At 55.2% G+C, this 15,680-nt stretch overlaps 1 protein-coding gene across 2 annotated transcripts in view; it reads left to right on the forward strand.

Annotated features, from left to right (window-relative positions):
• Positions 1-15,680, forward strand: part of IFFO2 (intermediate filament family orphan 2) — a 46,594-nt gene that overhangs the window by 17,661 nt on the left and 13,253 nt on the right. For both annotated transcript variants that reach the window (XM_010997662.3, XM_064493994.1), the window contains exons 2-3: positions 14,131-14,191; positions 15,383-15,478. In XM_010997662.3, coding sequence (XP_010995964.3) covers positions 14,131-14,191; positions 15,383-15,478 — 157 coding nt within the window. The remainder of the gene's footprint in view (positions 1-14,130; positions 14,192-15,382; positions 15,479-15,680) is intronic.

Genomic DNA, 15,680 nt, shown 5'->3' on the forward strand with positions numbered 1-15,680 from the left:
AATTTCCTCACCTGTAAAATGGGCATAATAATAGTACCTACCTCGCTCATAAGGCTGTGGTGAGGATTAAATGAGTTAGTAACACTGTCACCTAACACTTCTTGTTAACTGTTATGATCATGTGACCTGGACAAGTCACCTTACCTCTGTGAGTTTCCCCACCAGCAGAATTGGGGTGAGGTAACCAGTAAGGTGCTCTGCCAGGGGCATTACTGTCACAGAAGGTTCTCTGGGAGTCTGCTGTTTTTGACTTCTCTCTCCTTGGAGAGGTGTGCCCAAACCCCTTCAATGGAGGGAGGAATGCTGTGCGTGTATGTGTGTGTATTGGGGGTGTCCTGGTGCCCTCCCCACTGGTTCACATCAAGTTGAACGTCGGGATTGCAATACGATGAGAGGCTGGTGTTAAGTAATGTGTCTGTCCCCTGGAGCTGCGTGCAGTCACTAATCCCTCTGGGCGCGGGCGATCGCAGTCTCATTACCTGTCCCTGCTGTGCCTGCAGCCTTCCCGGCTGGTTATGACAATTACAGCGCTGCACCTGCCCGCAGTGCCTGCCACAACCCATCCCCTGTGGCACGAGCCCCACATGTAATTGGTTCCCTGGGTCCTGGTCACTCTTCCCTCCTTCCTTCCTGGTGGTGGCTTGGGTCGGTCTTCTCCCCTTACCAGGAAGCACACAGGCTCTGGGTTCCAGTCCTTGCTCTGCCCCTGCCTGCCTGTGTGACCTTGGGCCCGTCACTTCACCCCCCTGAGCTTTGGGCCCATTGCAAATGGCCTGGACTTCTGAGCATACCCTTCTAAGGTTTCGGGTCCATGTTCTGTTTTGTTTTTGTTTTCTTTTTTTTAATTAAAATTTTTTTTTTATTATACCTGGAGCCTGTTTGTGCTTGCCAATCCTCATTTAATCCAGGACTGGGATGGGGGATGGTCACCCCCATTTCACAGATGAAGAGACTGAGGCCTGGAGAGGTGACTCAAGGCTACAGGGCCTGGGTTTAAACCCAGAATGGGGTGTGTACCAACTCCTGCCTGGTGTGCACCAACTCCTGCCTGGTGTGCTCTGCTTGGCTGCCGACCCCTCGTGGGTCCAGGCACGCTCGGCTCGGAGTGAGTGACGTGGCTTTGCTGGGAAGGCTACGTTGAGGGCAGGCCCACACTGCCTTGCATTCACCTGTGGGGCGGCACGGTCGCTTGAAATAAACAACAGAGAGACCCAAAGTGCACATTAGGTTTCCAAAATAGCCTTGCGAGTCGCTGTTTTTCCCTCAAAGCTGTAAACATTTCCTTGGGCGGGGCTCCCCCAGCTTCCTGGGCACAGACCCCCCTGGGCCTCCTGCTTCTTGGCCTGGGTCCCCAGACCCCCTCCTGGCCTCTGGACTTGAACAAGAGATGGAGCCCTGGAGGCTGAGAGCTGCTGACTCAGCAACCCCAGGGATGGGGGTTGGGTGGAGGGTCTCTTGGGGCTCAGCCAGGCCTGGGGAGAGAGGCTAAGTCCTGGGGATGGAGAGCTGTGACCACTGACCTGCCCATCATCTGCCCTGTGAGAGGTAGGCCCAGGTATCAAGGTGACAGAAGAGGATTGTTGGAGGAGAGTGGAAGATCTGGAAGGAACTGTGGAGGTTGTCTGGGGAAACCGAGGCTGACAGGGAGGAGGGGGCAGGGAGGCGGAGGTCATGTCTAAGTTCAAGGACACAGAGTGAGCTGGTGCTGCGCTCACTCCAGACTGAGTCTCCTAAGGAAGTCTTGTAGGTGATACTCGATGGGCCCTTTAGCCAGCAAACATTGATTTGGTGCCTGCTGTGTACCCGGCTCCATGATGGGCTCTGGGGTTGCAGCTGGGAGCCAGAGATGGGCCTCCTTTTTTGCAAGGGCTGAGTTAAGTGGGGGAGGCCAACAGGTGAACAGATAAACTCAGTAGCAAGTAACCAGCATTTGGAGTACAGAAGAGGGGCACTTGACCCTGACCAAGGAGCCAGGGAAGGCTTCCTGGGGGAGGGGGTATAAAAGCTGAGTCCTGAAGTTGGCATAAGATTAGGAGAGAGAAATGACCAAGAAGGCGTGTAGAGGGAGCCTTCCAGGCAGAGTGTAGAGCACGTGCAAAGGCCTGGGGGTGTGGTGCCGCTTGGCACACCTGGGGCTGGAGGTGACGTGGGTGATGCTGTCTTGCCTTGCTACGCCCTAGCACGTGGTCACTTGCTCCAGGGCTCATCACACACCAGGTGGGAACTTCTACCCTTTTGGAAGAGAGATGACAGGGCCCATTTCTCAAATGAGCTGAGCTCCCAGCCCTTGCTCCTTGGGGAAGGCAGAGTGCCACCCCACTGAGGGTGAGGAAGGACAGTATTTATGGTGGGGTCTTCCTCCACCCAAGGGAGAGGCAGCTCTTGGACTAATGGGGAAACCAAGGCACTCGCTGCTGAGCTGGGGTGAGGACCCAGGGACCCTGCTTTTCCTTGGCTGGGCATCTGCCGAGTCCCGAGAGAGTGCGGGCTCGTCACAAATGACACTTTCGAGGGACACAGAAGCTTTTCTACATCCATAATCTTGACCCAGCAACCCACTCCATGGAGATAACAGGACAAATATGCAAATATGTGTGTACCAAGATGCTCTTTGCTGTGTTGATTAGATTGCAAGGATGCGGGAATGGCAGCGCAGGACCCATCATATTAGTGATGCCGCAGCCCCCTGCTGTATCACCTGCTCGGAAGGATGCTCGCCGTATGTTGTTCAGTGGGAAGAGCACACTTGAAGACCACACGTGGTCTGATCCCGTTTTTACTATTAAAAGATCTCATAAGAGGAAAAAAAATCTCATAAAAAAGCATTGGGAAGGTTTGTGTAGCCAATTTTAGCAGAAATTCTCTTGTATGCAGGATTGTGGGTTTTTAATTTTTTTATTTGTTTGGCTTACCTGATTTTTGTCTATTTTTTGTGTGATCACTGTAAAATATTCATGCCACTTAAAACAAGAGGAAAACGAGCAGGTATTTTTGTCTTTTTAAAAATGTAAGTGGCTTTGATTTTTTTTGATTAGATGATACATTACATGATTCAAAATTAGAAAGCCGGAGAAGAAGAAATTCTGACCCGTGCTACAGCACGGATGAACCTTGAGGACATTATGCTAAGTGCACTAAGCCAGTCACAAAGGGAGAAACACTGTATGATTTCACTTGTATGAGGGACCTAGAGCAGTCAGTCATAGAGACACAAAGTAGAATGGTGGTTGCCAGGGGCTGGGGGGAGGGGGAGGGAAGACTTGTTTAATGGGGACAGAGTTTCGGTTTTGCCGGACGAAGAGTTCTGGAGATGGATGGTGGTGATGGTTGCACAACAATTTGAACGCACTTAATGCCACTGAACTGTACACTTAAAAATGGTTAAAATTGTAAATTTTATATTATGAGTATTTTACTACAATTTTTAAAAAAGGTACAGAAGGGGACTGAGTGACAAGTCTCCTTCCCACCCCTGTCCCCAGCCATGAGGCTCTCCCTCTGGAGGTAACCACTGTTTTCAGTGTGGTGGTAGACCCTTGCTTTCTTTCCCTTCTCCTACCCCGGGTACCGATGGGCAGGGGCAATTCAGACGGGGCCCCGTCACTCATGGGCAGAGCAAAAATGTCTCCCAGCCCCGAGAGCCCGGAATGAGCACCCCCTCCCATTCCCACTCCCAGGGCACGAGGCAGCGGTGCCTAGTTCTCCCAGCCCCGATGGGTCGGAAGGACTGAGCACCTAAGGCTGGGGTGTAGGGCAGAGCTCCCTCCTGGAGGGAGCTCCGGAACTCGCTGCCCCTCTTGCAGTGGGAGGAGAATACTCTCAGTTCAGTCCTGTGCCCCTGAGTGAGCACTTGGGAAATGTTTGCTGACTCTGTCGTGGGGGAGAGAAGATGGAATCTAAGCCCACAGCCAGAGGGGCTGGGCTGCGGCAGACTCTGAGTCTGCTGGGCCGGGCATCCCAGAAACACCCGACGTTCACTCACCAGAGCGTCCTCGGGGCCGGGTCTTGTACCTGTGCTGGGGCGTGGTGATGAGATGGCCTTCTGTGTGTCTTTGTTTGACGGCTCCATGTGTCATCAGATGTTGACAGCAGGGAGATTGGTTTGGTACCCGGGGATCCTGCCAGGTGCCCGGGGCTCTGATCATCTACAAAGCAGAGCTGCCTCCCCAGGCTGAGCCGCCCATTCTCCGTGGCAGGAGAGACAACAGGAAGACCACATTCTGTGGTGAATCGGTGCTTATCTACAGAGCATTTACGAGGAGCTGGGCTCTTGGCTAAGCGTGTAACACATGCAGATTCATTTCATATACCAGCCCCACGAGGCAGGTGCCTCTGTTAGCCCCCACCTTAAAGATGGGGAGCCAGGAGCACAGGAGGTTCAGTGCTTTGCCCCAGCCGGTTGTGGGGGTGGGACAGGTGGCAGGGCTGTGGGCAGATCGGTCTCGGCCAGTGCAGGTAGAACGCTAGGATAGGGCCTTTCTGCCCCAAGAAGTGAGTCAACAGGCAAAGCCAATACCCTGGCTAAGCAGCCTTTTCCAGGTCAGTGCCGGTGACCTGGGGGGTACACATCTGTGCTGACCCAGGGCTGGTAATTTGGGGGTGTTTTCTGAACAGTGTGCTGGGCGGCATGGCAGGGAGTGTGGTTTATGAAGTCGATGAGACAGTCTTACTACTGAGAGGCTGCCCAGATTTGAAGTCAGATGGACCTGGACCTGGCCTGGGGCAAGTCATTTCACCTGGGCCTTGGTTTTCTTGCCTATAAAGTGGGAGTGATAACGCCTGGCTCACAGAGCTATGGTGGGAGTACAGTGACTTTCACTAAGTGCACAAAATAAGCATTCTACAGTAAAAACAAGTCCTCCCTTCCTCCAGGAGAGCAGAGTCTTATGAGAGAGGCAGAGAAGGGAAAATGTACAGCACCCTGGAAGCCATGAAGAAGGCATGCGCCGAGGCTGGAAGCACTGTGCCCCTAAGTGAGCACAGTGACTCATTCTGGGGGGAATCAGGAAGGGCTTCCTGGAGGAGGTGATGAAGGTGTCACAAGCCTGGAAGAGGTTGGAAATGGTGCTCCAGAAACTTCACAGAGGCCTGTGATTTGGGCCAAGATTCCTCTTCACTGCAAGATGCTCACTGAGCCACTTCTTGGAGTGGCTTACTTGGTTGGGGGGTTGTGCCCACTGGGTTTGGTTTCTAGACAGAGGCGCTGGAAGGAGGGCACTACCCTGCACACAGCTCTGGGTGACGGGTGTCCACAGAGCTGCAGGTCGCCAAATAAATGATACCGAAGTGGGAATGGGAGTGATACTGGGCCCCCGGACAGCTGTGGACACCAGGTGACTGGAACAGAAGACTCGTAAGCAGCTAGAATCTTGGATTGGCACTGGGGCAGGTGACCAGGGGCATTTCCGGGCCCGTGAGAATGCCCTTCAGTGTCTTGTGCCTGCCAGAGTGGCACCATGAAACCAGCAGGGCTCTGGCTGGTGGGACCCCCCTCCTGCCTTGGTCTCAGCTTCTGTCATGGTGGCCCTCGTCAGGGCAGACCTCAAAGGCTGAGCACGTGCCTGTTCATTCTTAGGGCATGTCTGGGAGCACCAAGGGCAGAAGCAGGACACTTGCTGGGTTTTGTTGGCAGTGGAATCAGCGGTGTCAGCATCTGGTTCCTTTCCCTCGGCCACCCCAACCCCCATGTGCCCCTGGTCCCCCAGCTGAGTGACAGTGGCATTTCACTCATTCTCATTATCTCCCTGCGGAGAGCCCCAGAGGCCAGCCAGCTGCCCTGGAAAGTCACTGCGAGAGTGGGGATGACTCCATGCAGCTCAGCCCCACAGCCCGTTGGTAGGGCTTGCTTTTACCTCCCTGCTAGGAAAATTCACTAATTCACTAGCCACTCTCTCAGTGGCTTCCAGATCCCCAGAAGATCAGGGCAGGATGCAGAACGGTCCCTGCTGAGGTGGTCCAGGCCTTACACACCCTCCTGTGCCTGTCCCCGACCCCCAGACCAGTGCAGGCAGGGTTAACACCAGAGATGAGAACGGCTGTTGTCCAGCAAGGGGGCCTGTGTACCTTCACTTAAGCTCATTTAATGTTGGTGAACCCTGCAAGGCAGGATATCTACCCTCATTTCACAGAGAAGGAAACTGAGGTTTCTAGCTAGTGGGAGGCGGGCCCTCCACGAACCGCACAGTGGCAGACGGCTTTCTCTGTTTGCCTGCTCTTCTTAGTGGGGCCGGTGGAGAATCTTATCCCTGATTCTACAAGGCTGGCGCAGCTCATGGAAAGCCCTCCAGCACTGATTAGGGAGTGAATGAGTGCATGCGGCCACCCCACCCCCAGCTCGTCGGTGACTGGTGGTGAGGACAGGGGTCAGTGGCCCAATCCTGTTACCCAGGATAACTCTGGATGGCGGTGACGTCCCTGAGGTTGTCACCTCTTCCGGGCTCCAAGGAAGGGCCACATCCAGTGTCTGCTGCAAGTGTCATATCCAGAGGGACTCTCAGAGATCATATTAGAGACATATTAGAGACTGAGGCCCAGACTGAGGAAAACGGACCTGCTGCGGTCATGCAGTAAATTAGTGACAGAGTCAGGACTTGAACCAGGATCTCCTGCCTTCTAGTCCAGAACCCCCTCCTCCTCAGGGTGCTTCTCTGTGGACCTTGGTCGCCCGCCTGCCCCCGAGCAGCCCAGTCCTCTCCGCTGGGATCCCTGGAGGCAGCTCCTGTTTCAGGGTGTGTGTGTGTGTATGTGTATGTGTGTGAGTGTGCTAGGGAGAGGTGCACACTTAAGAGGGTGGCTCAGCCCGGCCCATCCCCTGCTCGCAGCCTGTGCCCCGGCCTGCCCGGGCCATTACCGCCCGCCTATAATGGAATCGGCTGCCCTGGTTAAGTGTTCACATTAAATTAATGCCTCCTCCACGGAGACAATCAGTTGGCATTTAATTTGTGTTTCCTTTGGAGCAGCAGAGTACAGCTGGGCAGCCGGGCCTCTGATGGGCACGTCTGTGAGGCATCTCTTCCCCAGATCAGGGGCTCAGTGCCGATAGGTGCACCAGAGTCCAGGGAGGAGGATGGTGAGCGCGGGTGAGGCAGTGCGGGAGGTACGCGGAGAGTGGGGCGTGGGGGGAGGGGAGGCCTCTCCGCTCACAGGCTGGGGGACCCGGCCCTCCTTTTACTGGGGAGAGAAGATACAGTAAACCAGATGAGAGGAGGAAGTCAGGAGATGGAGAGACTCCATGCGTTTCAGTGTTGGGCTTCCTGGGAGGGGGACCTCCCTCAGAGAAAAATGGGTTCACACCACGGATTCCCGGCCCCACCCCCACTCCCACTCCCCATATTGCTCATCTGTATTTTTTTTTCCTGCCACAAACATGAATTTTTTAAAATTTTATATTTTATTGAAGTGGAGTTGATTTAAATGTTAGTTTCAGGTGTACGGTAAAGCGAATTTAGTTATACACATGCGTACAGACATAGGTAGATACATATATTTTCAGATTCTTTTCCGTTAAAGCTTGTTACAAGAAACTGAATATAGTTCCCTGTGCTATACAGTAGGTTCTTGTTGTTTATCTATTTTAAATATAGTCGTGTGTCACAAACGTGAATTGTTTGTGATCTTAGACAAGGAGGGTGGTGTGGAGTGAGGAAGTTGACTTACTTGTGACTTGTCAGCTCTCTGGGGGGTGCTCAGAAGAAACTAAGGGGTGAAGGCCCACCGAGCGCCCACTCTGATCTGTTACCCATTGGCTTCTGGGAAACTGCATTTGAAGAAGGGTCCCCCTGGTCTTTGCCCCCTAGTCTGTCCCCCGGATCTGCCTCCCTGCCTGCACAGCCTTGTCCTCCAGCTCGGATATTAGTCTAGAGAAAAGCCTGCCAGTGAGGGCACCGGCTGGGTTGCAGCTCTGCAGCAGAGCCCTGGGGACAGGGGGCAGAGTGGCTCCAGCACGTCCCCGCCTGTCTCCTGGCAGCCCTCACCCAGCCGTGCTGCAGTGGGGTGAGCTCCCCGTGGCCCGGGTGGAAATTGCCCTCCGCCCATCTGCCCTGCGCCAGAGGCAGGGCCCACGCTTGGCCCAGAATGAAGTTTTCCACTGGCGGCTCCAGCCCAGTCTCACCTGAGCTTGCTTCCCATCACCTGAGTGAGTCGGCCTGGGCGTGCCGGCGGCTCACCTTCCCTGGAAAGGTGTGGACCGTTCCCATGGCGCCCTCCCAGCTCTCTGAGGTCTGGCTGCTGGAGCCAGCCGTGGGACTCTGCAGTTCACCCTGAGCCACGGAGCATCAACTGTCTGCTCTGTGCGAGGGCTGGGACTGAGCGTTTTCACCCGTATGTCATTCTCACAGCCACCCTCCAAAGGGGCGCTGTGCTCCCCATCTCACAGATGAGGCAGCTGGGGCCCAGAGAGGGTAACTGCCTTGCCCAAAGTCACACAGCTGGGAAGTGGCGGGGGCAGGATTCGAACCCAGCCTCTTGGTGCTCAGGAGTCTCCAGGACTTTCTCCCAAGAAGCCCCAGGGCTGTCCCAGGAACCTAAATTGTCCTGCTGGGGCTGCACCCACTTTCTTCTGGAGCTGGAGCCCAGGAGCACCTTTCTGTGCCTGCACAGGAAGTGAAAAGTCTGTGAGTCAGTCCCTCTGCGGTGACTTCAGCTTGGCTTTCCGCCCCTCAGTAGACCAGGCTTTGTGGCCCCTTTCCTGTGGGTCTGTGTGTCATCATGAGCCGACGGGGGAGGGGAGACCCTGGCCCTCAGTGTGGTGTCGAAGCTGCCCTTCCCCTCCCCCCAGTGCTCTGTGGCGACTTCTCGTCCATCACGTGGTCCAGCCGTGGCTCCTCCGGAATGCGGGGAGACCACATCTGGCTGAGGCGGTGCGGCCACCTCCCCCTCCTGGCCACCTCCTCACACGTGGGCTCCTTGTGTTGTGATGGTGGCTGAGAGCTCAGCTGGGGAGTCACTTCCTCTCCCTGAGCTCATTGTCCTGAGCTCCCTGCTTCCCCTGCCCAGCCTGGAGGGCGGTGGGAAGTGGGAGAGGCAAGGCTTCTTCTCCCTGCCTGCTTCCTGCCCTGGCTGGCCCTCCCCCTGGCCTGGCCTCTCCCCAGGGGGCTCTGGAGCCAAGTGGATGGAGAGGAGCCCCGGCTGGGGCCGTGCAGACTGAGGATGTTCCAGGCCGAGGGGCTCTGGCTGGAGAGGGGGTGAGCAGGAGGTCCCACAGCTTGGGTCATTCATTCATTCATTCAACAAATCTGTTCAACAACTGACTCCCTACCAAGTGCGGGTGGGTTTAGGTGCAGGAAGTACAGCCGTGAGCGTAGTTACAGCCAGTTCTTTGTCCAGCACGGCTGTGTTGCGGATCATGCCCAGTGGGTTTGGACACCAGTCAGCAGAGGAATTGGAATGGCTGAGTCGCAGGGGGCAGTAGGCTGGGCTGGGGAGATGACCCCTGAAATCCAGTCCAGCCAGAACTGGCCCGTGGCTGGGGGCCAGTCACATGACCATCAGAGGATGTGGGAACTGAGTGGCTTTTCTTGAGTGTCCCTGGGATGTGTTGGGTTCATACTGTGTCTCAGCTACAGATGGAGAGACTGAGGCTCTGAGCGATGGAGGCAGATGCCAGGGGAGGCAGAGCTGGGGTTCAGTCTCATGTCTTTCCCCCTCGCTCCTCATGAGCTCTGTCTTGGGCCGGGGGAGGGGAAGGCGCTCTTCTGTCCACTCCCCGGGTGACCCTGCACCTCACTTTCCTTATCTGAACGCTCAGAGGTGTGGTCCACATGAACTCTGGTCCCTTTCAGCCTTCACTTCTAGAGAGTCTCTGAGTCTCTTGTCTCCGCAAAATAGAAAACCCCTGTTGCTGGCTGTGTGATGCTGGGGGAGGGGCTTCAAGCTTTTGGACTCCAGCTTCTTCATCGATAACGTGGAGATAATAATAACCCGACCTGAAGGTTACTGTGAACCTGAAATGTGAAGCCTCTGGGGACGGTGCCTGGAGCATTGTAAGCACTCGGTCTGTGTTAGCCACCCTGTCCCATCATCATCAACACCATCATCATCGTCATTGTCATCCTCGTCACTGCCACCATCGTCCATCCTGCCTGCTTTAGAGGCTGGCGTGAGCATCATAGACTGAGCACTTTGAGGAGCTGGCACTCACATGAAGTTGCTGTTGAAGGATGCCTGCAGGTCGCGGGAGACTGAGAAGATGCTGGGGGCGACAGAAGGTCTCCTTGGTGTGATTGGGGCCCGGCCAGTGCCAGCTGGGGCCTCAGTGCTGTTTGGGGGTGGTGAAGATGGAGGGCTGTCCATCGCTGTCCCTGGTGTCATGGGCTGGCTCTTTGGGTGGGAGCCATGCTTGATGAGATGCCACAGCCAAGCCACCCCAGAAGACGGCACCCTGAGGCCTGCTGCCTCAAGCTTGAGCTCAAGGAGGGAAAACAATGGATGTGGCTGCTTGGGCTTAGGTAGGAGATGACATTTGAGACAAGCCTGGGAGAGCGGATAGATTTCTCGAGGCTGAAGAGGGGGGAGGGAGAGGGAATCCAGTTACCTCTGAGTTTGTTTCCTCATCTGCAAAATAGGGACCACTGTTAGGGGAAGGTGAAATGATATTTTATATTTTGTATGTATATGAAGGGCCGATATAGTGGACGTCACCCAGAACGTGACCAATAAATGCCCCACCCTCCTGTCCCTTCAAGAGATAAGAATTTGGAAGTTTTATGAGCTGATGGGTCAGGGCAGGCAGGGGTGGATCTAAATGATTCAGGCCATCTTGACATTGGCTAGAGTTGTTTGTGTGCGGTGGGCCTTCATTTTCCCACCTGTAAAATGGGGAGGTTTCTCTGCAGCCTCACAGCCCACTGTGTGAGCTCGGAGAGGCAGGGCGGCAAAGACTTAAAGGACATGACATTCACCAGCCCCTGACCAGAATGGGTGTGTCCCCTCACGGTGGCAGCTGGCTACTCCCTGGCCTTCCTGCTGGCCCATCTTTGCTTATGTTGGTACCTCTGCCTGAAACACCCGTCCTGCTGAAACCTTACTCCTGTGGGAGGATCCAGGTCAGGGGAGGGGACCGTTCCTGGGAAGCAGGTTTTGGAATGTCAGAGCTCACAACTTGGTGGACCAGTTTTCAGTTAAGCTGCATGTTTCCTCCCCCAGGCTCAGCTGCAGTGAATGCAGGGCATCTGGGGCGCCTTAAGGAACATCACCCGTCCATCCTTTCACACCAGTCAGCCAGAGTAGCTGAAGGGCAAGGCTATTCTGCACTGTCAACATCGGAGCCGGCACAGCCAGGCTTTCCTGCCGCGGCTGGGAGGGGACATCAGCGTGGGCAGCGGATTCTGTTTGTCAAGCCAGCTGCTGTCAATACACAGGCATCCTTCCTTGGTCTCCTGCGGGCAGGTGCACCGGCTGCCCACCCAGTCCAGCTCTGGAAAGAAAAGGCCCATGAAATCATTTGTGCAAATGTATCAGGGGTGCAGTGTAGCGAGGTGAAGGGGACACCAAAGTGCCTTCTGCAGGGGAGCTCGTTAGAAATGAGCCCTATCACAGACCTGCTGCATCTGGGTCTGCCTGTGTGCAAGATGCCCTGGTGTGATTCCCATGCACAGCATAGTTGGACACTGGATGCTTTAGGGCATAGGCTAGGCTTGAATCCCATCCCTGCTTACTAGCTGTGTGACCTTAGACAAGTTACCCCGCCTCTCTGAACCTCAGCTCTCTCATCCACAGAATGGATTTGGGGAGCAATACTTTCCCCAAGAGGGTTAATAATTCATATGAAAGCTGATAAGATGCGTACGAGGCACTGAGCCCAGTGCATGGGACTCAGACCTGCTCACCAGTCAGCGGCTGCTACACCTGCAGCTAATGTGTATGGAGATCCAAAGACATGGCTTGTGTTCTGACTCTGGGTTGACCTGGGGCGGATTGCTTTCCTTTGCTGGGCCTCAATTTCCCCATCTGTTCATTGGGTCTGTTGACCCCTGCCCCGCCTTCCTCACAAGAAGGTTGCTTAAAGGAACACTGGGGGTTGGGGGCTGGGCTTCGTCCCCAAAAGCCTGTCTGGGAAATGGGTGTGTGTGTCGGGGGTGAGATGTCCCTGGGTGTCTGCATCTTCACCCCTCGCTGCCGCCTCCCCTGCTGTTGTTGCAAGACTCAATGGTGAGGCCAGCCTCAGGAGTCAGGCTGTAGCCAAAGCCACCCAGGCCCTCCCTTGTCCCTGCTCTGCTCAGCGGCTTTGGAATCAAGTCCCCTGCCCCCCTCAGGGCAACGTGGCCAGGAGGGATGATTCAGCTCGGGACCTGTGTTTTGGGCCTTGGCCTCCCTTGAGGGAAGCCCCAGATGCCCCATGCTACTGGGTGAGGGGAAGGTGGCCTGAGAACTTCTGCCCACCTGGGATTCCTGTTCCGCATGGAGGGCCTGGGGCCGGACTCCTGCCCTGTCCCTGACATACGGGGTGACTTTAGGCGAATTCCTTGTACACGCTGGGCCTCAGTTTCCCTTTTTTACAATGAGGGTGTTCAGTGAGACCATCCCGCCTCGGTTAGACCCTTAGATTCTCTTGCTGCTTCTCCTTAGCCTCCTCCGTGCCCCTCATCCTGGGCAGGACCCCTGCCCCAGCCCCACTGCCTACTAGGTTCTGGACCCTGCAGCCCAGGGCAGATCTAGACCTCGCCGCCAATACTGGGGGCTGGTAAAGACCAAAAGGAGCGGGGCAGGGGGAGCCAGTTTGTCCTCTGGGAGCCCTGGCCAGGGCCATCGTGTCTCATGTGGGAAAGAGGAGGAATTTTCCTCTGTGTGTGCAAACAGTATCCGTTTTCTCTTGTTTCCAAAAGCCGGTGACGTAACCCACTCTCCATCCATTCCCTCCCCTCTGGCCTATTTTTAGCTGGCCCCGACAGCATCCTAAAATGCTTCCAGACCTGCCTGCTCTGAGGCCATGTAGGGAGGCAGCCGTAGGGTGAGGAAAGAGAGACGCTCCCGGTCTTGTCTGTCCCGGGATGGAGGGAGGGAAGGAGCCTGCCACTCTGGGGAGTGAGGGGATGTGGGTGGGGAGTGAATTAGGTCTCTGATGGGTCCTGGGTCTACAGGGAGCCTGGCTGGGTCACCAGCACTCAATCCGGAGCCTGGTTTGAGTCCTGGCCCCACCTGTCCTCACCCTGACCTTGGGCACCTGATTGCCTTGCTTTCTTCACCTGTAATGGGGATCATGGTGGCATCTCCATTAGAGGTTTGTTTTGAGGATTGAAGTATATCACGAGAACAGTGCCTGGGACAAAGTGAGCATGCAGTTAAGGTGAGCTGGTATTGTGGTGGCTCTAATGCTTACCACCCCACCCTACCTCCAGTTAGTGCTGGGCGTCCACTGTGAGCCCCCGTGCCTTCTCTCCTCTATCCTTTCCTGTCCCACTATCAGCCAATGTGTACACAAACAAGATGACACACGGAAAGCCCCTGGAACTGAGCCTACCTAATAAGCATTAAATAAATGAGAGTCGTAATTTTGTTTGTTTGTTTTAGTGTAATCAAACAGACCTGGGTTCGAAGTCCAGCCCTACCTGCTAACTAGCTGTGTATCTTTGGGCAAGACATTTAACCTCTCTGAGCCTCAGTTTCCTCACCTGTAAGATAGGGATACTAACACCTAGGTAGGAGATGTCTCTGTTGGTTACGGTAGGTTACAGGACAAGTAGACTCCGAGATTGCAATGGTTAGCATGGTAAGTTTATTTCTTGTGGGTGCAAAGAAGAGCCTGAGTGTGTGCTGGCTGCAGCCTGGCTCCCGAATCTAGCCCCAGTACCACACTTTGCAGCAACAGAAGGAGCAGCAACACAGTACTTTACAGTTTGTGTGAAGTGGGGTGGCGGTCCCTCCTGCCGTCATTGCCCTGGGATGCTGTGCTCATGGCTTGCGCATGGCGCTGGTCACCACCACCTGGTATTATGGTTATGTGTCAGCCTGGCCGTCCTCCCCAACCACTTCTAGACTGGGAGCTCAGAGGGGCAGGCAGGGATGGAGTCATTGCTGCACCTTCCTTGCCCAGCCAGGGGATGGGCCCAGGGTGGGTGCTGGCATTCTGTTTGAGGCTGGACTGTCCTCCAGGGGAGGCCACCCTCTGACCACTGTCCTTCTTGGCTCTTGCAGATGGGAGGAGGAGCTCGCCAAGCGCATGAACCTGCAGACCATGGTGGACACGCTGCAGGAGGTAAGAGCCGTCGGGGGTCTGACCTGGAGAGGCTCGTGGGAGAACCATGTGGCCACAGGGCAAAGCTGGGGGCAGTTTCCAGCACAGCCTCTCGTCTGTGCTGCCTCCTGCTGCCTCAGGCTCTTCTCAGTGGAGCCGGAGGGCCTCTCCAGCTTGCCCTGCTTCGGGGCTGGGAAGGCACCAGCACAGTTTTGCAGAAAAGCTCGGGTCCAGGAAGCTGGGGCTGAGTCCCGGTGCGGCCCCCCGGCTTGCCGGAACTGACTTGGAGCTGAGTGCCTGGGAGGGAACCGGTGGGCGTCTCACAGGTGGGCTCCCGGCCCCAGGGCGGTTGTGAGGACACTGTCTCGCTCTCCTGGCTCGGTGGCTCTGCATTCTGGGCCCTGCTTCTCACTCGCCTGCTGGGTACCTTGGGCAGCAAACTTTACCCTCTTGGTCTCTGTTCTCTCAGCCAAATGGGCACAAGAGTGGCGAACCCATGAGAAGGCTTGGAAAGCTCTTTCAAACATTTTTTTTAAATGCAAATATTTAAAGCATTGATCTTCTAAGGAAGTTAGAGATGGGTTAAAATAATGTCAATATGTGGAAGGAAAAGGATGACCGTCCCTCCCCTTCTTTTATAACGAAGTACTTTTTACTTTACAAACGTATGACATGCTCATGGTCAAATATTTGAAAAATTCAGAAAAGCACAGAGAGGAAAACAAACTTACTTCCGGTTCTCCCCCCTCCACTGTTGAGAAGTTGCGAGCGACCTTCTGGTCTTTTCTGTGCAAACAGGCACATGCCCTAGATATGTATATTCAGTTACGCTGACACATGTGCTGTTGCCATTCTGGAGATCAGAGATGGTTAAATATCAGTGGTTCTACATGAATCAACCTACTATTTTAACCGATTGGAATCACTTTTACATTCAGCTGCTCTTTTTCTCTTAATGTCTGCCATGGATTTTTCCACACGATAACTATTCCTTTGAGAAGTGTTTCAAGCTGAGCTGTGCCCTGCAGTGAGCGAGGGCTGAGTGGGGATCCAGGCTGGGACCAGATCCTTGGTGCCCCTTCCTTCCCTGGTACATGAGCGCCCAGCTTGGTGGGACATCAGGCGTCCGGGGCTCTGGACCTGTGTTCCAGCCCCTCCTCCCCTTGGGGAGCCCGGCTCCCCTAAGCCCTCCCCCATCTCCATCCCCCGTAGGCAGCGCAGGAGGCCGAAGCCATCCAGGAGGAGATGAACGAGAAGATTGAACGTCTCAAGGCTGAGCTGGTGGTGTTTAAGGGGCTCATGAGTGATGTAAGTGCCACCAGCTGCCACCCCTGGCGTCATGCCCTCCTCCAACACCCATCATGCAAAATGCTTCATTCACTCCTAGGCTCCAGAGCTCGGCTTCTAGTTAGAGTCCTGGCTGGCTGCGTTTGACCCGTGAGGATGACGGATGCATCGGAGACCAGGCCCCTTTCCCCGCCCCCTACCCACTTCTGCTTCCCTTGGTCTG

Source organism: Camelus dromedarius, chromosome 14 (genome assembly GCF_036321535.1).
Source record: "Camelus dromedarius isolate mCamDro1 chromosome 14, mCamDro1.pat, whole genome shotgun sequence".
Taxonomy (NCBI): Eukaryota; Metazoa; Chordata; class Mammalia; order Artiodactyla; family Camelidae; genus Camelus; species Camelus dromedarius.